Genomic DNA, 23,370 nt, shown 5'->3' on the forward strand with positions numbered 1-23,370 from the left:
CAAGTACTAGAGACTTGTGCTTTGGAATGTACATACATTTTGACCATATAATTACGCCCGGACAATTTCATTAAGATCGTATGTTTACAAAAGAAGTTATTCACCAAGTAAATTCTCAAACTATCGCCCACACTGCAGCGCAGCCCAAGAGCAGTCGCTGCTTACTACGCAGTTAGCAGAGTGCAGGCGCGTGAGAGTGGATGCATGTGCATGTATGTGTGCGTGTATAAAAGAAGTGCAGAATGATAGGAATATCAGCTTGGAGGGTTCAGGGTATCTCCTAGTCGAGCAGTCTCGACTAGAGTCTTCTTACTTGTTTATCAATAAACTAGTAAGAAGGCTGTAGTCGATACCCTGAACCTTCCAAGCTGATATTCTAGTCCTGTTGCACTTCTCTTATACACGCACCCAATGTACATACATATATGCATATGCATGCTCTGCTAACTGACTGACTCAGCGACTGCACTTGGGCTGCGGTGCATTGTGGACAATAATATGACAATTTATTTGTTGAATAATTTTTTTTGTAGACGTACAATCTCAATAAAACTTTCAGAACCTGATCAATATGTGTACATTCCAAAGCACAAGTCTCTAGTACTTGATATACGTTTTTAAAAATCTTGGGCGAAGGGGATGTGGTATCTAAGTAAATCACAGTAAATCTGAAGTCTCCAGGTCTAAAAGTATTCAAATGAGGCTGAAAAAACCAAATCAATTTTGCAATTATTCTCGATAAAAAAGCTTTTGGATGATTTATCGAAAAAAAAATAAGGCACCCTTGTACTGCGTATGGTATACACGAGTATGCATGCAAAATTTCAGCTCTCTAGCACTTATATCTTCTGAGATCTCGGCGTTCATACGGACAGGCGGACGGACGGACTCAGCTTGTCGCCCTGATCAAGAATATATATACTTTGTGGGGTCCGCCACGCCTCCTTCTGCCTGTTACATACTTTTAACAAAACCATTATACCCTGATTTCCCATTTTCAATGGGTTCAGGGTATAAAAATATGTTGGTAGAACATTCTTGTATTAACTTTGAATTTTGACCTTTCTGGAGAAATGCCCAAATGTACATTTCCATTCCAAATTGTGGAAAATTAGGTTTATAATGCCTATAATTTCAGTTTTATTATGTATATGTATGAGTCACAAGTCGGTCTTGAGAGGATGGGCAATTCTTGCGGCTTAGATCAAAACAAATCAGATGCTGCATTCGTGCAAATAATGAAATAAAGGTCTACATCAAAGACCAGCGACCTTCCACAATTTTGGCTATGCTAACCCTTTTCCATTTCAAAAATAAATGCTATTGTATCTATCGGTAAAACGCGAATATTTTGCAGTGATGAATTGCCATTATCCGATTTCCTATTCTATTGTCATCTTGTTATTGTAGTAGTTGTTGACGTGCACACACACATACAAGCTCACCAAATATACTAGGGAAGGTATCATTGCCAGCAGCGTGGATTGATTTGATGCATTTGTTTGGCCTTGCGTCAATCTTGTTAGCAATGAAAAATATCTCAACAAATAGTAACTCGGATTATTGCTTCTTGTTTTATTAGCATAGACTGATTCCCATTCCATATCGTCAATTTTGCAATGAGTGCTTCAAGCACTCAGATGTTTTTGCGCCGTGGATGAGTATTATGCAGTCGATGCCATCAACTCGATGTTAGGCGAAAATGTTTAATTTTGTTTTTCTGTGGGACTAGCTGACAAGACAATAAGCGTAATCAAGGTGGTATGGCGTCGCAATACAACCTTTCCAAAAATTAATATACGCATAGGATTCATTCAATTTGATTCTGCTTTCAAAATTGCATATGAACACAAATTCTATACGAATTACTCTTCCATCTTAAAGGTCTTATGATTGAAATCGTTACAACCATTATTTTTATAGTCTTCAAAAATTACAAAGCTTTCATTGAGATCTGCCGTTATATTCATTTTTTCATTTCCTGGACATCTGACACTACATTATAATTGCATACTAATTGTGTTCTCAATTAAATTGTTCATTTAATATTCGGGGCGAATGAAATGTGTGGAAAATCACAACTATGTTTACGAATTGAAATCCAATCAAACAACACTAATTTACTAATATCTTAAAAAAAAAAAACCATTATACCCTGATTTCCCATTTTCAATGGGTTCAGGGTATAAAAACAAGAAGAAAGCCACTCCTCCTTCTGCCTGTTACATACATTTTAACAAAACAATTATACCCTGATTTCCCATTTTCAATGGGTTTAGGGTATAAAAAAAATCAATGGCCACTAATGAATGTTTCCAGGATTTAAGAAAAAATAAAACAGAATTGTAGTAGTTAACCACATAGCATAACAGGACGCAGCTCATGTCTGAAGGACAGGCCAAATGCTAAATAATGCTGCACATATGCATATATGTATCTGTCAGATACAAATCGCATGTGTGGATACAAACAAATCAGAGACTACATACTTGTTTGTGCACTTGTGTTCGTATGCTGTGCCATCTTACTTGACAAATTGAAATGTTCGAGAGGATTGCCAGGGCTACCGATGGAAGGCTAAATTGAGTTTGACTAGTAGATACCCCTTGCGTACAATGCGACTTTGAGTGAATCCTCACTTGTTCATTTAGCAGAAGCTAAATCACAATCACAATAATTTCTGGCTTCCATATAGACCTGAAAGTAGCCTGCACACAGTCATATACAGGGTATATACGTCATATTTTTCCACGACTCACGAACATCACATGAAACGTGTCACTTTAATTGTGACAGATTGTGTTACCAAACACTCACACATATGTGGAGGACTCGGTATAAGGCTTATGCTGAATGCTGATTGGTTTTTGCTGGCAGATGAAATATCAATAAACTGGTGTCGTAGTATTGTGTTTTCATTACAGTGAGTTCATATTTGAGCACCAAAGAACTTCTTTCGCAGGCGACTTTAAGGAAAAGTTTAATCCAACTTTAAGTTTGAGCGGCAATAAACACGCACATAACCAAATGCGCCCCATATTGAGACACGTCCTGAGCAATGCCCCTCTTATGTCTCACGCACTTTTGCTACTTCAATAGCAGCAGCAGCAGCAGCAGCAGAAACAGCCACAGCAACAGCAACAGCCCGAGCAATAACAGTAATAACGAGAGCAACAACAACAGCCGCAACGCCATTGTCAATATTGAAGGAAGCCAGAGACAAATTGTGCACTCGCTTGGTTTGTTATCTAAAAATAATTATATTAACTTTGCTTTTTGGTAGCTCGCCTTGCCTCTTGTTGTTATGGGTTCTTAACGTTCTGCTTTTTAAAATCCTTTTAAAAGCTTGCCTAATTTACTACAAATTTATGATGAATATTAGAATATTAGCTATATGGGGAAATGGCAAAGAGAAACAACAAAGGCAAAAAAGACTTTCACTTTGAATGTGTCGCTGAATCACTTGATGAAAGTCTGGCAGCTAAAAATTTCATGGAAATTCCTGTGATCTAAATTCCTATACCTATAATGATCACATTCTAATGTATATGCATATGTCCTCGTTGATGCCGCCATATTGAATTGCTCTAGGGTGCTAGAACAAACTTTCAATATCTCAATGCTCACCATATACATATATATATATACACCATATACACCATATACATGCATATACATATTTGATATGAAAATTCACAATATGGAAATATTAATTGTGTTTTACCTGCTTTCGTTATGCAACAGCTTAAAATGTATATATAACCTAAGCAAGAATATTTAACTTAATTGGGTTCCTTTTAGGCATTCTTTATGAATAGCTCAGTTCTACGCTGTGTACACCTAAAAGCCACCTGCTTCAATAATGGAAAACAACAAAGCAACAGTTTCGACGTAGCCACAAAAACGACGAAGGAAAATCCATAAAAAACACCTTTCTGGCTGTCTCACTGGCCCACTGGCTCACTGGCTGCCAAGAGTAAGCTTTAGGTACCTCCTTGGGCGCTGTCTCTTTAACAAAAGTTTGGTATCATTTGATATGATATAGATTATATATAGGTCGAAGTTCTTTGCATGACAGCTCAAAAAAATGTCCAATCCAAATTAACAAAACACATATATTAGATTTCTGCGTTCAATTTTCATTAATTTCACTCGGGATTCGGATTCAGATTTAGATTGAGATGCGAGTTCGGGACACGAATTTTCAACGTACCACACGTAAGAGCTGCGCGAGTACAACTGACTTTGATTTTCTGCCTTTTTAGCCACGACAAGGACGAGGACGTGGCCACACGCACAACAAGTTGCAAAATTCGAGTTGGTCGAGGTCGAAAATAACGAGGCCCACAATACCCGACGACATTGCTCGGCCAAATTTTCGTGGCATTGAACTACGAGTTCACAGCTTCGAAAGCTTTTTCGCAACTTGTTGCCCAATCAGCTGTTGCACTTGCTTCACTCGAATTTAAATACAAATGTGTGTACCTCTATGTGATAAGGGGACATTGCGCAAATGCCAGAAGAAATTGAAAATATAAGTAAAAACAATTCTATCAAATATAAATAAAACTTGTAAAGCTATTGTTCTATGATGTCTTAGTCCGTAAACCTACATAGAACACTTTACTTTTAATAGAGATTATTCCATTAATCTACAGCTAAAATTCCATATTGTGGATTTACTTTTACTTACTTCTCTTTTGTTTTCTTATTTGTCAGCATTTAGTGAAAACAAATTAAAATGGCTGATTTTCGAAAAAGCTGTGAAAGCTTTGATAGTGATGATAGCGCTTTCGCGTGCCTGCCAACAACTTCACTTTAACGCAACCTTAGAGAAGGACATATGTACATATATAAATAAATGTGTGGATATATACATATATGGAGGTACCGATACCAATGCAATACCGTCAATGTAACCTGTTTGCATGGATGCCACTCAATAATACAAATGTACGTATAAATGTATAATAAATATGTTTGTGCGTATACAAACATAGATTTTCCACACTTTCTCTGCACAATATGTGTTGAGTACGAGCATACGATCTCAAATTATTGTAAGCTATTATTCCCAAAAAAGTCTGTGCTTATAACAAAGAGTAAAGTAAACAGAATTTTCTTGAATTCTTCAATCATACATTGTCGCACACATCCAGGTATCAAAATAGTCAGTATGTAATAAATGCAGAAAGTTATTAAAAACTAACTAATCGATTTTCTTGCTGTCCGGTGTTAAGTAACTCAGTTTGCGTTTTAAATGATAAATGTTGCCGACCTTTTTAAGGGGATTTTTCCAAGCTAGTCTGAGTTATTGACCCTTCTGAAGCTGGTAATCATAGGTTTATATATTTTTTACATAGATAACAAGTATAATCTTCCGTATCATGCAAGGTCTTCAAAGCAAGCTTGTTCAATTTTAATAATTTAGTTGGAAAGCAACAAGAAAAGGTTTGACAATTTGAATGTAAAAGTTTTAGAATATAATTGGACGAGGTTACGCACGGATGGGCATTAGACAAACCGAATATACTGTGTTGTGACCCTTAACGATAGGGCTAATGACATTCACTGGACTCCTTACTGAATCACGGGGAAATTGCGTAGGCATATGTGAATATGTCCTAAATTCATCTTCATATGTACATTTGCCACTCAAACACGTTCATCCACGTCAAGTTGGTGAAACACTATGTTCTATTACCGAATAATCATAATTGGATCGACTTGAGCACAGCTCTGAAAATGTATGTATGTATGCATGCATATGTAGGTTACACAACGAATCGGAAAGGCGTCAATCCTTGCTAGGCGCCACGAAAATTAGAATATGTCTGCGTCTCTGTTGGAGATGTATTGTGGCAGTCATCCGTGTACTCATCCCACATATGAATATGCCATCAAATTGGTTCATTAGTTGATGAGAGACGAAGATTAAATATATTGTAAATTAACCTTGCATCATATGTCTTCATTATTCAGATATTACGTCTTTGGAAATCATTTGATAAACGCAGAAGGAATCATCGCAGACCCAGAGTTGATATAGCCCTGTCCGTCTGTCCGTATGTATGTATGTATGTATACGTGCATAAATGAAGTATAGAATGATTAAAATATCAGCTTGGAGGGTTCAGGGTATGTCCTAGTCGAGCAGTCTCAACTAGAGCCTTCTTACTTGTTTTTCAATGTTTTGTTGTCGTGATTTTTAGCTGAAAAATATATATATATTATATATAACTTAAAGAGTCATCGATGGGGAATCTAAACAGTAGGAAATATCAAATTTTTATTTTTCTAGTTATGAATTAGACATGTTCGGCTTTTCATGACGCAGCAGCTATTATCTATCATATATTGTTTCTCTTGGGGCTCAACACTTTAACACTTTAATTAGAAGGTATCTTAAGCACCATACGGGGAAAAATACATTAAATTTGATACCGGATATACCGAGTATATATGTATGTACTCGTCAAATAGTTTCCATTCATACAGCATTTTATAATTATAAGGAATTGAAGATCTTTACAATAGTTTTATGATTATACATATATGTACTAAAATGGTTAATTTAAATATATAAATATATTAAAAATTTCAAGTCTCTAGCTTCAAGCCCATGCTTGCAAGACTTGTAAGACGAATATTGAAGAAACTCAAATATTAGCTTTGTCAATAAATATACACATGATAATGCAATTCGAGATTGATATTATATAATATATTATCAAAAATTTGTCATTTATTTATTTAGCTATACATATAACCAGATTGAATGTTAACCAGTGTTAGTTAGTCGCCAGATAATATCAAGGTCAAGTATGTAGCTCCACATAAATAGCTAAAGATCGATGTAAACACTTAAAATTAAGTACTTGAGACCACAGCCGTTGCGCTGCAGGATACTCAATGCGAGCTCCCTGGCGACAGAGTGTCTAGAGTCTAGACAAGTGCAGTCTCCGCACCTGGCAAATGCATAACGGTCTAAGTTCAGGTAGCCTCAGCGTAACCTGACCAACAAATTTTCAAAAGAATTTGTTTTAGCACTGCGCAGTCTAATGATATTTTAACAAGATAGCGGAAATTCCCAGCTCTGAAGAACTTCGAGTCAAGCGGCGGACAGCGTAGCTAAACAGCCTCTAAGTCTCGGTGTAGGTTTCATTCATGAAATGTAACAGAAATTGGGAAAACATTTTGAGAATGCCTAACAACACTTGACACAGTTGGGTTTCCATTCATTCATGAATAGCGCGTGTTTTTTGATATTTTGCATGGAATATAATCAAGTCAAGCCTGACACCCGAAGCAAATTTAGAGTGTACTAGCCGAATTTACTCTGTCCATATTAAGAAAATCTGAGAACTATTAGTACTCCTTATGTATACGTAGTTAACGCCAGCTCCCAAATTCATTTCCGAAAATATAAATATATACTTTTCTTATCAATTGTATCGACTTTCTATTATCCGGTATCTCTCTACAGTAAAATTTAGCCGAATATTTATTTAAAGTAGATCAATTTTAGTTTCACTACTACGTCAATGGCGTGCTATGTACAAAGCACAATATTCAATGAATTTGCACAAAAAAAAAAAAAAAAAAACTGCATACACAACAGGAGTTGGTACCACCTACCTGAGCACTTCAGTCTCAAGAGCTCGATCTTCAACTCAAGTGGGCGCACACTTGAAAAACAGTAAGGCAAGTCTTTCATATACTTTCTGATAACGATCGTGCAATAGATGAATACTACCTGCGACGAATTTTCAAGAATGTGCACAATGAATGGAACTCAGAATTCCATTTAAAGCCACCGACGGGGCTATTCTGCACGAGAACTGCTGACCCGCAGGGGCGTAGGTGCAATTGCGTTTATTAGCACCGCACCCCTCATTCTTTCTCTCTCATTGAGTTTTGGAAGAGCCCACAATGAAGAGTAGAATGCGTCTGCCTTGCTCATTGAAAGATCGATGACAATTGTTCTTGACTTTGTCTGAATCAACTAAAAGACCGAAGGCCCGAAGGAGTTTTGTTGCGCCTGATTCGATTTGGATGGTACTCCTCAGTATCATTTGATTATTTGGACCCAACAATGATAAGCATCTGAGTTGACGTATTCTAAATGTTACGGATGTGCTAAAATTGTTACATGCGCAAAACATCTTTGATAGGAGTTTTCGCTCAATTAAACATTAAACCTTAAGATTTTCAAGTACCCTTCTTAAGTAGCACAATGATATCGTTATATTTCACATGATTAATTGAGTGGCAATGATAATGCAACTTTCATTGTCGTCATTACTGTCGTTGTTGCGGTCGGCCTTGTAGTATATGAAATATCCAATGGAAGAGACCATGAATTCGCATCTGAATTCTAAAGTGTTCTAAATATAAATCCTATGTATAACAGATACACTAAAATTCAAACTCGATTAGACTACCCTGACTCCGGATCTGTCCACAATTTATAACGCCTGTCGGCTTTTAGGACGGAATGAAATCTAGGTTGAGATGTGTGAAAATGTAATCTGACAAATTTCGGAAAAACCAACTATATTTCAGGCCATCATTTTCTAGTTGATTGGATTAACGTGTAACGCTTTTTTTGCTATAACTTCAAACAATTTTCTCTAGTTCCTGGGCGTATGTCAGCGTATGAACAGCGATATCTTTTGCCGGCACTTTCTCCTTTTGCCTCATGTGTAGATCGGTATAGTTGAAATTTCCATCCTCATCTAGGGTCCATTTCCGTTTTCTGACCAGAGCCTGCATCTCGTGGCCCCCGGGCTTGAGACCCAAGCGTAGTGCTGCCTGCTTTTCGGCGATCTTGCCATAAGACTTTTCCAAGCATGAGGCTATCTCCTCCCGGGCCGTATCCACCAATAGATCCATAAAATCAGCATACAATTCAGATGGCATCGACTTCTTTGCCTGCAAGATCTTGTTGTACCGTCCCTCCATGAAGTAGTTCTCCAACGCCAGCACCGGCGAAATAAAAGGGTTTTGCAGAAGCAGAGCCGACGGTAAACGCTCCAACTCAATATGAAAGTCGGCAATGCGATTGGTGGCCAGCAAATAGAGCAAATGGAGACCCATGAATTTGTGCATCTGATGCGAGGAGTCTAGATGCTTGTCATAATCAAAGTAGTACATCTTTAGCTGTGTCATATATCGCTCAAAGGCGGCATTGTCTTTAACCTTAATGCTGTGCTCAATAGCTATTTCCAGCATATCCCGTGACCTCTGCAGCTCCTGTTTTTGCTGGGGATTTACTTTGCCCTCGTCCTCAACGTCTACGTAGCCAGAGCGAACCATCTCCAACTTAAGTGAGTTCAAGAGCTGGCCGCAATGCGCTAAATTCGGTGAGGCCTTTGACCATTCTGATTTCAGCTCCTTGTAAATGCTCGACATCACGTTAGAACGTTGAATTTGTAAGATATAAGTTTGTATTTTCCATCTGCTGTTTTATTAAATTTTTTTTTTGGAAACAGCTGGTAGAAAATAACGGTTCCAGGCCTACTAAACATTCGTATATAAGATTCGTATCCAAATTCTGATATAAAATTGTAAAATTCGATTTCATGGAAATAAATGTAGAGTAAATTATTGTGATTTGCAGATGCTGTAAGATAACTTATTATATACATAGCTCACAGTTGGGCGACTTTGAATTCAGATCTTTTTGGTCTTGGATGGGCAGCCCAAGTATATATACAAAATTTGAGGTCTCTAGCATCAATAATGTCCAAAATGTAGCAGAAATAAAAAATCAACATATCTTCAGGTCCCATTTGCCCCGCCTCTAGTGGGCGTAGACATATAATTTCTTCATTAATTTTTATAGAATTGGCTCACGTTCTAACTTAAAAACTCTAGGAGATACAGTTTTATCCGATTTGGCACGCCTTAATGGGCGTAGATATATCCACCATAGCTCGTAATCTTGAATGGTCGACACGGATCTACATTCCAAATGTCAGCTTTCTAGCTCATCAACTATTAAGATTTCTGGTATATCGGAAAATGCATTTTCCGATTTGGCACGCCCCTATTGGGCGGATCGGGAAAATTTTACCACGTTATAAATCGGAGATATGCACGAGTATGTATTCCAAATTGCAAGTCTCTAGTTTCGATAGCGCGTTCGTACGACTGCGTTCATACGAACAGACGGATAGATAGACAGACAGCCATTGCACAAAACCAATACACTTATTTCACTTTCGTGAAAAGCCGTATCCGATATTTGATTAGTATTTGAATCCTTAAATGTGCAATAATTACTGCTTAAAAATTAAAGTTCGCTTTTGAAATCGTCAGAGAGAACTTATGTCTATAGCTCTTTAAGGACTGACACAGTTTGATTAACCCAGACTTATGTTCCGATCAAGGAAGCATGCATCAAATTTTACTTTTTCAGATTTTTTTTTATCGACGGCTTCAGAGTATTTTAAGTAGAGCTTTGAGTTTTTTTCAAAGAGTTTTTATTTTGGACTATACAAAATGTACACATTAATGACTATCTTAAGAGGACAACGAATCAGTTATTTTTTGTACACATAGAACTTAATCAACAATATACATATGTTACGCACAGCACTTGGCCGTGGGTGACGTCTGGGGGCTAGTCGAGTTGGCTGATAAATTGAAAGTGGGACTTTCGGAGCCGCCCTTCTTCTGCTTAACGCGTCGATTCTGGAACCAAATTTTCACTTGTTTTTCTGACAGTCGTAGACGGTTGGCGATCTCAATACGGCGCAGACGGGACAAATAGGCATTGTGGGAGAACTCTCTTTCCAGCTCGAGCAACTGGGTGCTGGTAAAGGCAGTGCGGATGCGTTTGCTGGAGTCGGCATAGTCATTGATTAAGGGGGTGATCTCCAAGCCGGCGCTGGAAACTGTTGTTTGAGACTTAACGGGAGAGCTGGCAGGTGAGCAAGAAGAATCATGCTTGGAGCGTTTCATAGGCTGCTCATCAGGATTGCCATAATCCAACGAAGTAGTCGAGGATGCCGATGGCGAGGTACAGAAGGCACCGGCTTCATAGACGCCTTGACCGTAGGCTCCCGTCAGCGGAATTGATGGCAGAGCCAGTTGTGCACTAGAGCTGTAAGCAACGGCATTGGCCGATAGTGGAGGCGATGGATAGCAATCGTCATAGCTCCCAAACCCACTGGACTTTCGCTTGGCTGCAAAAAGCTGCGCATACGGATGATACAGAGATGCGTGAACAGCGGCAGCTGCAGCTGCTTGATGCTTTTGATGTTGTTGTTGCTGCTGCTGCTGCTGCTGCTGCTGTTGTTGTTGTTGCTGGATGCCAAGGGAGAAGAGATAGCTGCCCACATAACTTGCTGGATATGGCAGCATGGGTATACCTGGCAGCATTGCGGCTGCAGCAGCTGAGGCGGCAACAGCTGCCGCCGTTGCATTCACAGTGGGGTCAATGGGCGACCCAAGTGGTTCCTTATTCTTGTTGAGTGGTGGTATATCGCTGAGCAGCGAGTCCATTAGAAAAGAGCGCGACATGTTTCCTGAAAGTCGTGATTCGTGAATGCTATTACTGCTACTCAATTCGGTGCGAGATCCTAGCACGATCGCTGTTAGAGCGTTACTGGTTAGCTCTCTGGCTGTTTCATTTACTTTATATAGACACCGTTGGCTGAGGGGTTGTTTTTGCACACCCTGGGCCCTGGTCTGGCTGCCTTTTTATTGTTGTTGACTTCTTTGAGGGTTGTTTCTCTTTTTCCCTCTGACCATTAAGCCACCATTTACAGCTTGTCTTCGTCTAAACTCAGAAACTGTAGCCATTGAAGCTCCGCCCCTAAGACACACAGATCATTCACAATGGCAGGTAACATATATCGATAGTGGTTGAATGTACAATGTCGTCAACTAAAGTTGGAAATTAGAATGCTACAGACAATTTTGATTCGATGTGTTATTATAATATAATATAACATCAATACATGAAATATATTTGATTGCGTTTGGCTTCTGATCACACTAAGGGAAGAGTACTAGTTTTTTTATTTACTTTCGAGTTAGATCCCAATAATTATTTATATACTACATTTTAAATTGGAATTCAACACAAGTAGTGGAAGAATAAAAAGTATGGGAAAGGAACAGTTAGTAGAAGAAGAAATATATAAAAAGCAATCGATATTTTATTTCTGTCTCTATTACAATAAACATTTACTCACATATTTGACTATGCGCTTAGATTGCGTACGATAATATTATAAAACGTTATTCAGCATCCAAATTCTGACAGTGATATCTAATTTTTTTAATACATCATTATACTTTTATTGTGGAATTGTATGGACTTACGGTCTATTAAATTAATATCTCGGAACTGTTTTTACTACTTTGAGCCCATTGAAAATGGAAAAGCAGGTTTTATGAAAAGTATGTAACAGCCAAAAGTAATCATCACAGACCCCATAAAGTATATATATTCTTCATCAGGGCGACGAGTTGAGTTGATATACATATGTAGTTTGTGTGTTTGTCTGTCTGTATGAACGCCGAGATCTCAGAAGATGAAGAGCTAGGGAGCTGGAATTTTGATTACTCGTGCATATCATACGCACTACGAGTTTATCATATTTTTCGATAACTCATCCGATATATTTTTTATCGAGAATAATCGATAATTGACTTCGTTTTTTTTCAGCCTAATCTGAATACTATTAGGCCTAGAGACTTCATATTCATTGTGTTTATATATTTAAAGGATATGAAGATTTCGAGATTTACAGATTTCGGATACCACGCCCCCTTTGCCACCAATTTCAATAAATGTATTTCAGACTAGTGCTTCAGAATATACACAGTTTAAAAATGATGACTACGTTATGAAAGTTTCATTAAGATTGTCGATCTACAAAAGAAGTTATTCAATAAATAAATTCTCATAATACAGCCCACACTGCAGCGCAGCCCAAGCGCAGTTCGCAAAGCGCGTGGGATGCATGTGTATGTATGTATGCATAAGAGAAGTGCAGTATGATTAGAATATCAGCTTGGAGGGTTCAAGGTATCTCCTAGACAAGCCGTCTAGAGACTAGAGCCTTCTTACTTTGTAAAAGCCGTATTTCAAATACTAATGTTATAAGAATGACCTGAAAGTTTCATGAACATAGCTCGTCAACAAGAAAAGCGATTAAGCAATTAAGTTTCCACAAATCAGGGTTTTGGTTTTGTTGAAATGAATGAAGGAGGCAGAGGCGTGGCAGACCCCACAAAGTATATATATTCTTGATCAGGGCGACGAGCTAGGTCAATATAGCCCTGTCCGTCTGTCTGTCCGTCCGTCCGTCCATCCATCCGCCTGTCCGTATGTATGAACGCGTTGATCTCAGAAGATATCAGAGCTAAAGACTTCAACTTATCTTTTAAATGCCCGTATATATTGCGCGCATATCATCTTTAAAGATAGAGTCTCCAATTCTCATTCTCATCGTGTATTTAGTTTTTTTATTTTTTTTGTGATTGAAATATCAGTTGCGTGGAGAGTTCAGGGGATCTCGTAGTCGAGCAGTCTCGACTAGAGCTTTCGTACTTTTTTTTTTGAATTGCACGTTTCGCTGAAGCCAACTTAAATATTGTAGATTTAATATTCCTTAGTTTAAGGTTCCTTTCGACTCGTTCCGTAGAAATTTTCTGGAATTTAATTGGAAGTAATGCTTTGATTTTCAAAAAATATTCGGACTGAAATATAGCTGATCGATCCCACGGAAAACTGAAGTCTAGAAATTTCATGCTATATTTTTGCTTGCCAATTTGTCTGTTTGTATTGTCGACTGAATTATGATAACCTTAACATGTTTTTATGGATGCATTATCCTTATGTCTGTCTGCCAAATCGGTTAACAATGCCCTCACATAGCTGTACTTATTACACACTCAACCACACATACACGCATACAAACTTGGTCCATTCAGGATGAGCTGTGGCATTTCATTCACGACCTGGACCCTAGACCTGAAGCCCGATGCCCGATGCCGATGCCCATTGCGTCTTTGTGCTCGGCCAGACAGTGAGTCTCCTTAAAAAGAGAGAAGCTAACAGCAAGGGCAAGAGCGAGAGGGAGTGCAGGACAGTTGATTTTTGGGCTACGTTACAGAGAGAACATTTGGCGGCAGTTTTATCATTTGTTAACTGACTTTTAGGATTTCCTATAATTGTCCTTTTCACGCCATTGTGCTACGGTGCGTAATGCTTAGGTGTCTACCCGGGTGCTGCTTTGTGTTGTATCTCTTCTTTCTGTGATTCTTTCAAGATATTTTATCATATGTTAAGTGGCTACAAAACTCCACACAATTACAAACGTTAATTGTTGTTCCACTTTGACGGTACATCTCAAATTGCATTGTTAACTGCAGTTGCATGGCTTTAGGAGTCCGACATATCGATTTGGTTTTCTACTTTGGGGCATTGTTGTTGGTTTTGGCTTCTGCTTAATTGGCGTACTTTCCTTAATGTAAGCCCATGCAAAAATTCTTTGCAATCCAAGTCGCAGCTGCATCAATGAATCTTTATTTATTTATTTTTATTTTATTTTATTTTATTGTTTTTTTTTGGCAATGCGTTGTGTAGGCGTTGCGCCGGTCTCGTGCTCAGAGTCTGGACCAGTTTTTGTTATAAGATATTGTTATTCGTGAAGGGCCTCTTGAGCACTTTGTGCTGTTCACCTTTGACCACATCCGTTTGTACATGCTTAGTTTATACGCTCAAATTACTTCGAGTATTGTTGATCGAATAGATCGTGCTATTATAGCATTCTGTTTTCCAGGAATGCTAAGGTCAAAGCAGGTACTTACACTGAGAGAATGTTTGAATTCTGTTAGCAAACATGCTTATGAATCCGGAGGGCTTTAATAAGCTCCCTTTTGGAAAAGCGAAGACCACAATATCATTTTAATTGTAAACAAAACGGGGGTAAACGCTAAGCAAATGAAAGCGGAGAGAAACTTTGTATATAATTTAAGCCGGATCCAATGTGATAGAAGGAGAAAGACAAATAGAGAGAAACAGAGAGATAGAGAGTGTCATTCTATGGCCAAACTGGATACACCAGTAAGCGCGTGTACGCTAAGAACCACCACCAGGGGCAGCACCAACAAGATGGGATCTGCTGCACCCCGTTTGGCTTATGAGAGTTCAGTTGCTTTGATTGTACAGCATATCGTTCTTGACATTAATTGGTTGTGACATTTGCATTTGACTGATTGTTGTAGTTGCCATTGTTGCTACTTTGGCAACACAGTCAGCGAGCGGCTCGGGCTGTACCCATTACCCATTACGGCTGAGGGTTTATTTATTGTGGCTCAGGGGCTCTTGATGGACAGAAAGTAGAGAGAAACACTTCTATGAACGGCTGTTGGCTTAACAAATATGACTTCATTACCGCTCAAGTAGCCTCATATTATAGTGCGCTTATGAATAAATTATAGAAGAGCTTTGCACCACTGAGCAATTAGGGTTCCGTTGCGTGTTTTTGAGTCATCAGACCTCCGGCAATAGGTGAGTGCGTGCGGTCTGTTTGTTTGGAATGTCGTTTAGTACCAAATTGTTGAAGGACTTTACAATTCTCCTATGACAGCGTCAATACTGTTGGCTATAGAAATACATTTCAAAGTTCCTTACCGACTTTTTAATATTTGATGGCATTCGACCAAAGGCCCAGGACAACAATGCCCAGCTCCATGATTCATTTATGAATGAAAGTCAGTGCAGCACAAAGAACCGAAACAATGAGACAATTGTATTGGATTCTGAACTAAGAGACAAGAGCTGAGGCTGCGAGCACTTGCAGTGATCTGCAGATGTCTTTGTGCAGACCTCACCATTCATGTAGCTAATGTCCTTTGTATGCCGCCAGGCCAGGGACCAGTGGATGTAAGAATGCTAACTTTAACGCAGATACCAGATAGTTTAGCTGGGCATTTTTTAGCGGCCATCGTGGTCTAGTCGAGGGCCGCTACCATTAATCAGAAGTGCTTTGTTGTGGTCAATGTTGTGGCTTTTTAAAGAGGCCAATAGGGTGTAAAGGTCCAAACAATTGAGTCGCCGCCAGCTAAAATTCTGAACATTCAGCCCTTACGGAGTGTAACAACTAATCAAATTATATATACAAACAAATAAAATGGATCTTCTTAACATCCCTTTCCACCACTTCGCGAAATCAACTGCTGCAGCCAGTCAATAAGAACCACATATAAAATTAAAGGAAAAAACAAAAATAAATAAATAAATGTGTCCACATACTGGAAAAACGCGCGCGTTGTCCTTGGCAGTCGCTCGCGATTCTGCGCAATAGGCGGCACGCTCTACAACGGAGTGTGTTCGTGATGGTATCGAAACAACCCCAGGATTGACTCAAATGAATAAATATAATACATAATGCACACGGCTACATTATCAATTAATAGACAAAGCACCCTTTTGGGACTCGCAGCAGTTGTTACATTCGTATCTCTTTGTGCCTTTATCGCCGTTTATGATTTCCAAATTGACAAACATGGCTGCCTGCAAACGAATATTTTTACTTAAATGAAACAAATTGGGTAATGGGAATACAAAGCTAGTACTAGAAAGGAAGAACTTAAGTCAATAGTTACCATTTAGGATTACAGATATACTTGATTCTATATTCCAATTGTAGCCAATTAGACAATTTGGCTTAGACAGTTTGCACGCGTCAGATTCATTAAAATATGCCACTTTTATTTTATTATTTTTGTTGTAATCTAACTTGTAAGTTGTATGATTAGGTGAGAGCTTGATATTTAATAATATTATGTTTATGCTTTGGATTTTGTTTATGCTTTGGACGTATATAAATATATATTAAGCATCACATTCTGATTATCATTATTATTATTATTATATCATACGCATATGTATATTGTTGTTGCTAACGATCAATTGGTCAAATAATATATGGAGGATAAATGTACCAAACAAAACAAGTAAGAACGTTGCAGTCGGGCGCTACCGACTGCGGAATACTCATTCACATCCCGCGGAAAACTCTTTTTTTTATAAAAATTTTATAAAAATCTTTCCTTCCGTGTTATCAATGCCTATTAAGCCTATTTGTATATACATATACATACATACATATGTATGTAGGTAGCTCAAGCATATAAATGTCGCAATTTGATAATACAAATGCCGATTGCCACGCCCCTAGTGGCCGTAGACACCTCATTTTTGGCCAGTTCTTAGAAAGAGCTAACGGTAACGTAAATGCGAAATTTGAATGCTTGCGCTCAAAAAATGTGAAAATTACAGGGTATTTTTCGATATGCCACGCCCCCAAAGAGGCGTGACAATTATTTTTGGGGCATCGATAGAGGACGTTACCAGTAACTCAACTATCCAAATTTGAAGCTTCTAGCTCTTAAACTGTCGGAGATATAAGGTTTTGCGGTTTGCCACGCCCCCTTCGGACGGACATATATCCACTATAGCTTGTTGGACTTGGGAGGTCAACTCGCGTATATATACCAAATTTCAAGTCTGTAGCATCAATAGTGCCTAGAATATAGCCAAATTTGAAAAATCACTATATCTTCAGGTCCGATTTGCCACGCCCCTAGTAGGCGTAGACATAAAAATTTTTCATCAGTCATTATAGAATTATGGCATTAGCTTACGTGCGAAATTTCAACGTTCTAGCTATAGAACTTTAGGAGATACAGTTTTATCTGATTTGCCACGCCCCCAATAGGCGTAGATATATCCACCATAGCTTTTTGGACTTGGGGGGTCAACGCGGACCTACATACCAAATTTCAACTTTCTAGCTCTTCAACTAACATGATTTGTGGTATATCGGAAAATGCATTTTCCGATTTGCCACGCCCCTAGTGGGCGGATCGGGAAAATTTTAACACTTTATAAATCGGAGTTATACACGAATATGTGTTCCAAATTTCAAGTCTCTAGCTTCAATAGCGGCGAAATGAACTGCGTTCATACGGACAGACGGACGGACGGACAGACGGACGGACAGCAAGACGGACATTGCACAAAACCAATATACTAATTCACTTCGTGAATGAGTATAAATATAACAAGAACATTGCAGTCGGGCGTTACTTACTGCGGAATACTCATCCAAATAAGCAATTTAGTTGCTAAGTTTTGCTCTAATACTGTAGGAAATTCAGGTTTTCTCGACTTGCCACGCCCCTACTGGGCGTAGACACTTCATTTATGGCCAGCTTATAGAACAAGCTAACGGTAACCTAAATTCTAAACTTTAATTCCTTCGTTAAAAAAATGTGAAAATTACAGGGTATTTTTCGATAATAATGATAATGATAATGAGGCGTAACAATTTTTTTTTTGGGAGATCGATAGCGGAGATTACTGGTAACCGAACTATCAAAATTTTAAGCTTCTAGCTCTTAAGTTGTAGGATATATAAACTTTTGCGGTTTGCCACGCCCCCCTTGGGCGGAGATAAATCATAGCTCGTTGAACTTGGGATGTCAACCTGCGTATATATACAAAATTTCAGGTCTCTAGCATCTATAGTGCCTAAAATATAGCAGAATTTGAAATCGTCAGGTCCGATTTGCCCCTCCCCTAGTAGGCGTGGATATATAATTATTCCACCCGTCTTAAAAGAATCGAAGCATTAGCTAAAAGGCAAAATTTCAAGAGATACAGTTTTATCCGTTTGTTGGAATGTCGATTTGCCACGCCCCCCATTGGACGGAGATATATCCGCCATAGGTGGGTGGTCGACTTGGACCTATTTTTGTACAATTTAATTAACAACATTACATATGATACATTAAAATAGCATATATGGTGTAGAGTAGAAGTCATTGATCTGCAATACCCAATTTATTGGCAATTGTTTATAAATTGTGCTTTAATTTGCAGACAAGGTTGTTAGCCAAGTCGCAAACCATTTTAGAGATGTGAAATTCAAAATATGGCACCATCCAACTCAGTGAATGCAAAACTGTACTGGTATAGATGATTGGAATGCCATTTTTCATGCCTTATTCATGATGGCATTTCTATTCGAAATAAGCTTACCTTCATTTGCAAGTTACGCATGATACGCGTCTCTTCCCAGCGATCAAGCTCGTCCCACTCCTGATTTGGATACATGAAATACGAAAGGGTGACTAGAATGGATAAGTGAATTGTACATTACTCACCTTACCGCGCTTACGCAGCAGATAATAACGATACATAACTATAGTTACTGCCAGCAGAAGCGCCAGCCCAGTGCCAGCTGCGGCACCCAAGACAGCCGAGCTTACTATTACCATTTTAGATCTCCCTTTAGACGAATGACTTTTCGCGTATTCTTCAGTTCAGGCGGCCTTGTTAGTTCTTAAAGTAAAAATATGGAAGCATTTACTTTACTATAAAATGTGTCTTCCCAAAGTATAAAATTTATCTTAGTTTTGTGCAATGTTCGTCTTGCTATCCACCAGTCCGTCTATATAAAAACAAACTGTTCCATCGCTATTTAAGCAGAGACTTACAATTTTACGTGATAAATCGAATTAGATTATATTTGTTACAGTTTGAATCCAGAATTGCAAAATTAATTAATTAACTAATTAATTTAAGAAGCTCTACAAGTCCACTAATTATTTTATATCAAACAAGTAAAAGTGTTCTTGTCGAGAGAGCTCAACTAGAAGATATCCTCAAACCGGCAAAGAAATAATATTCCAATCGTTCTGCCATTCTTTTATATACATACATATACAAACAAGTAATAAAGCTCTAGTGGAGACTGCTTGACTACGAGATACTCTGAACCCGTTCAAGAAACTGATAATTCAATAACATACTGGCACACACATACGCACATACACAGACGACTTTTTTTATCGATAAAAAATAATCGGATGAGTTATAGTTTTTTACTAATAAAATCGATATCCGCGCGATATATAATAAACATAATAAATGCACATAAACACACATATATACATACAACGACGGAAGCACACGTTCTGATAACGTCGCAATAAGCTACTTTCAGAAAGTTATGATAATGTTCAAATCTGTGTACATTCCAAATTGTATTGCAATACGTATTCGTATACAAATAGAGAGCGAATATGGACGACCTTCCAAAATCTGTAATTACATAATCTTTGTATTCGTCCAATGTATGTATATACACAGTAAATCTGAAGTCTCCAAGTCTTTAAATTACGCAGGTCTTTCCTGAATTAACCACAAATCCATTGCTCGATTATTTTCGATAAAGAGAAATCGGATAAGTTATCGAAAAATGTACGATAAAGTTGGACTGCGTTTGGAATACGTTTTTGGTATATATATATATAGCTCTTATATCTTCCGAAATCTCACACACAGACAGTTATATCTCATCTGTCAGCCCATGCATGTATGTATGTATTATGTATTTCGAATTATATATATAACGATGATCCCAATAACGATGATCCCAACATATAACGATGATCCCAATAAACGAGCTTCATTTACCTGTTAATAGATTTGACAATAAATTTCAATTTAGAGAGATTTTAAAAGGTTATATGGACTCCAATTAGCTTTATGAAATAACAAATTTCAACAGACAATTTTCAAATAGAAAGTAATGGTGCATGCAATTAGCAAATTTTATTTTAATTTTTTTTATAGCGTGAGTTGTGATTTTATTACTCTCATAGGTTGGAGAGTGGTATTATTCTGATTCTTGTGTTTCCTCAGCGGGAAGCGAATCAGCATCATATTGGTCCTGTGCGTAGTCCAAGTCATCATTGTCGTCCTCATTAAGTTTGTCATCTTCTTCATCTACATCATCTTTTTCATCCAGATCGTCTTTGTAATCTTCATCCTCTTTGTAATCCAGATCATCTTTGTATTCTTCTTCATTCTTAAGCTCATCAATATTTTCCTCCGCAATATCTATATCATCCGTCTGCTCAGTTTCTTCAGCTGTGGCTGTTGTGGAGAGCAGCACAAAGCCGAACAGGGCAAGCAACAAAATGGAGCGCATGTCGATTGGATTCTTAGTGAACTGATCTCTGAAGCTCTGCCTGGCAACTTTTTATACGGAAGCATCGATTTGACTGCCACGGGCTATATCTTATACAATTTAGCTGTTATTATTTGTTTTATAACAGCTGGCATGTTGAATGGAATCGAGTCGAACATGAATATTCGAGGTTTGTTAAATATTTGCATACTTTAACTTCATATTTGGAATTTTTGTGTATTCCTAATGAATATCATTTTTCTCAGAATTCGGATAAGTTTGCACAATTGGTGGCAGACGGAGGTCTGCTAAAAATATTTGCTATGTTCCCATACGTCAGCACGGCCTTTAAAATAAAAGCAATTAAATTATGCTAGGCTTTTCATCAGGCTTTCCAACATTGTTTTGCGGTTAACAGAGTGATAAAGTCAACTATATAGTAGCATTTAATCCGCACGAAGCCAATCGCATTATAATCGTTCACAGCTCAGTAAACTATAGTCAAGAATCAATTTTTTATTTTGATTACAATAATCGATCTTCAAAAAAAGTAATTCAACATAACCAAAATATTCAAGGCAATTTACAGATTTGTTTTTGAAGCAGTAAAATATTTATATACTTTATACTTTAGCTCTATATCTGAGGATGGTCAATCTTAAAGAATGGGCCAACAGTGGTTTAATTTGCATGCCTTGTGGATGAATTAAAATATGTTAATCACATACAAGCATATATGTATATGTTAATGCATAAATGCGACATCTGGAATTGACTTCCTTAACAAACAAGCAACTACGCAGTTGTTCGGGTAGCTCACAGTCGTAAGACTCGGCAAACATATCGGAAAATGAATTTTCCGATATGCCAAAAATCATATTAGTTGAAGAGCTAGAAGCCTGAAATATGGAATGTAGATCCACACAGACCACCCAAGATCAAGAGCTATTGAGGATTTATCTACACCCATGACATGGAGACACGGAGAAACTTAGAATTACTGACTGCTTCCCCTGCCGGTATTTAAAGCTAGAAATCTAACGAGTTAATTGCTATTAGCATCCTCTATAAATTTATACAAAACAAGTAAGAAAGCTCTAGTGGAGACTCCTCGACTACGAGATCCCCTGAACCCTCCAAGCAACTGATATTTCAATAATAATTCGCATACACACAAACATACACGCATACACACATACGCACACAGAGAAACATACACACACGCACATACATAGGCGACTGCGCTTGAGCTGCGCTGCAGTGTTGGCAATATTTTGTATGATGTTAATGAAACTTTCAGAACTTATTCATAATGTCCAAATGTATGTACATTCCAAAGCACAAGTCTCTACTACTTGAAAAATGTCTTTTTCAAAGGTGAGGGTGAGGGGGTGGATTTAGGGGTGAGGGGTAAATTTTAACAAAAATCGAAATTATAAAAAATACACATGATTCTACATTTAAAATTTAAAAGCTCTAGCTCTAAAGGTGTAGTAGTATATAATGAAATAAATAGCTTTCGATAAGTTTTTAATCGATAATAAAATATCGGGAGTAGTTATCGATTTTTAGTGATAAACTTGATATGCGCGTGATATACACGGACTCAGAAAAAAATTTGAAGTCTCCAGCTCTTATATCTTCTGAGATAAACGTGTTCATACATACGGACGGACGGACGGACAGACAGACGGACAGGGCCAAATTGACTCAGCTCGTCGCCCTGATCAAGAATATATATACTTTGTGGGGTCTGCGATGATTCCTTCTGCCTGTTACATACTTTTAACAAAACCATTATACCCTGATTTCCCATTTTCAATGGGTTCAGGGTATAAAAATATACATCTACATATTTATACATAGACATTTGTATAATGCTCATTGGGGACTTTTCAATAAACTTTTGTTGTGAGCTGGTAGCTCCCGAATCCAAACCTCTTACTAAAGAATAGTTTTGCGTTGAAATAAAATGCATACCACGAATTAAAGCGAATTCAAAATAAAATGTATCTCTTGAGAATTTTATTTATAGTTTTAGTTACATTATCGCTGTTTTCATACGGCACCGTGTTGTGCCTAAAAATGTGCTACAGTCTATGTTGATCACAGATATGTAAGATTTAAAGGCCAAATTCTTCACCTATGCAATGCCTTTATGAGGGTCTGCTGCAAGAACTCACATAAACAAAATTCAAACCACACAAAACAAAGCACTAAGGAATTGGACCGGAGCCAAATGGTACGTCAGAAATGAAACCCTGCCAACAATTGCTGAGCTCATTGGCCGACACAGCACAAGGTACGCGGACAGAATATCCGTCCACCCAAACCAGCTTGCAGCCAATTTATCCACCAACAC

At 38.0% G+C, this 23,370-nt stretch overlaps 3 protein-coding genes across 6 annotated transcripts in view; all 3 read right to left on the reverse strand.

Moving 5' to 3' along the window:
* Positions 1-19,399, reverse strand: part of Sytbeta (Synaptotagmin beta) — a 28,716-nt gene extending 9,317 nt beyond the window's left edge. The window contains exons 1-2 of one of the 4 annotated variants that reach the window (XM_089260488.1): positions 19,198-19,399; positions 19,073-19,132 (exon numbers count right to left, since the gene is read on the reverse strand). In XM_089260488.1, coding sequence (XP_089116614.1) covers positions 19,073-19,132; positions 19,198-19,311 — 174 coding nt within the window. In that variant the 5' untranslated portion in view covers positions 19,312-19,399. The other 3 variants (XM_089260487.1, XM_089260486.1, XM_089260485.1) reach the window with 3 other exon arrangements.
* On the reverse strand, positions 8,540-9,499 carry Rpn12R (Regulatory particle non-ATPase 12-related). Its single transcript, XM_018100275.2, has one exon. It carries the CDS (start codon positions 9,412-9,414, stop codon positions 8,620-8,622), a length of 795 nt encoding a protein of 264 aa, XP_017955764.1. The 5' UTR covers positions 9,415-9,499; the 3' UTR covers positions 8,540-8,619.
* On the reverse strand, positions 10,471-11,877 carry ind (intermediate neuroblasts defective). Its single transcript, XM_018100273.3, has one exon. The coding sequence runs from the start codon at positions 11,527-11,529 to the stop codon at positions 10,591-10,593; it is 939 nt and encodes a 312-aa protein (XP_017955762.1). The 5' UTR covers positions 11,530-11,877; the 3' UTR covers positions 10,471-10,590.
* Positions 19,400-23,370: the final 3,971 nt, after the last annotated feature.

The sequence above is a fragment of the Drosophila navojoa genome, chromosome 4, assembly GCF_054131105.1.
Source record: "Drosophila navojoa isolate 15081-1374.11 chromosome 4, UAZ_NAV_1.0, whole genome shotgun sequence".
NCBI lineage: Eukaryota > Metazoa > Arthropoda > Insecta > Diptera > Drosophilidae > Drosophila > Drosophila navojoa.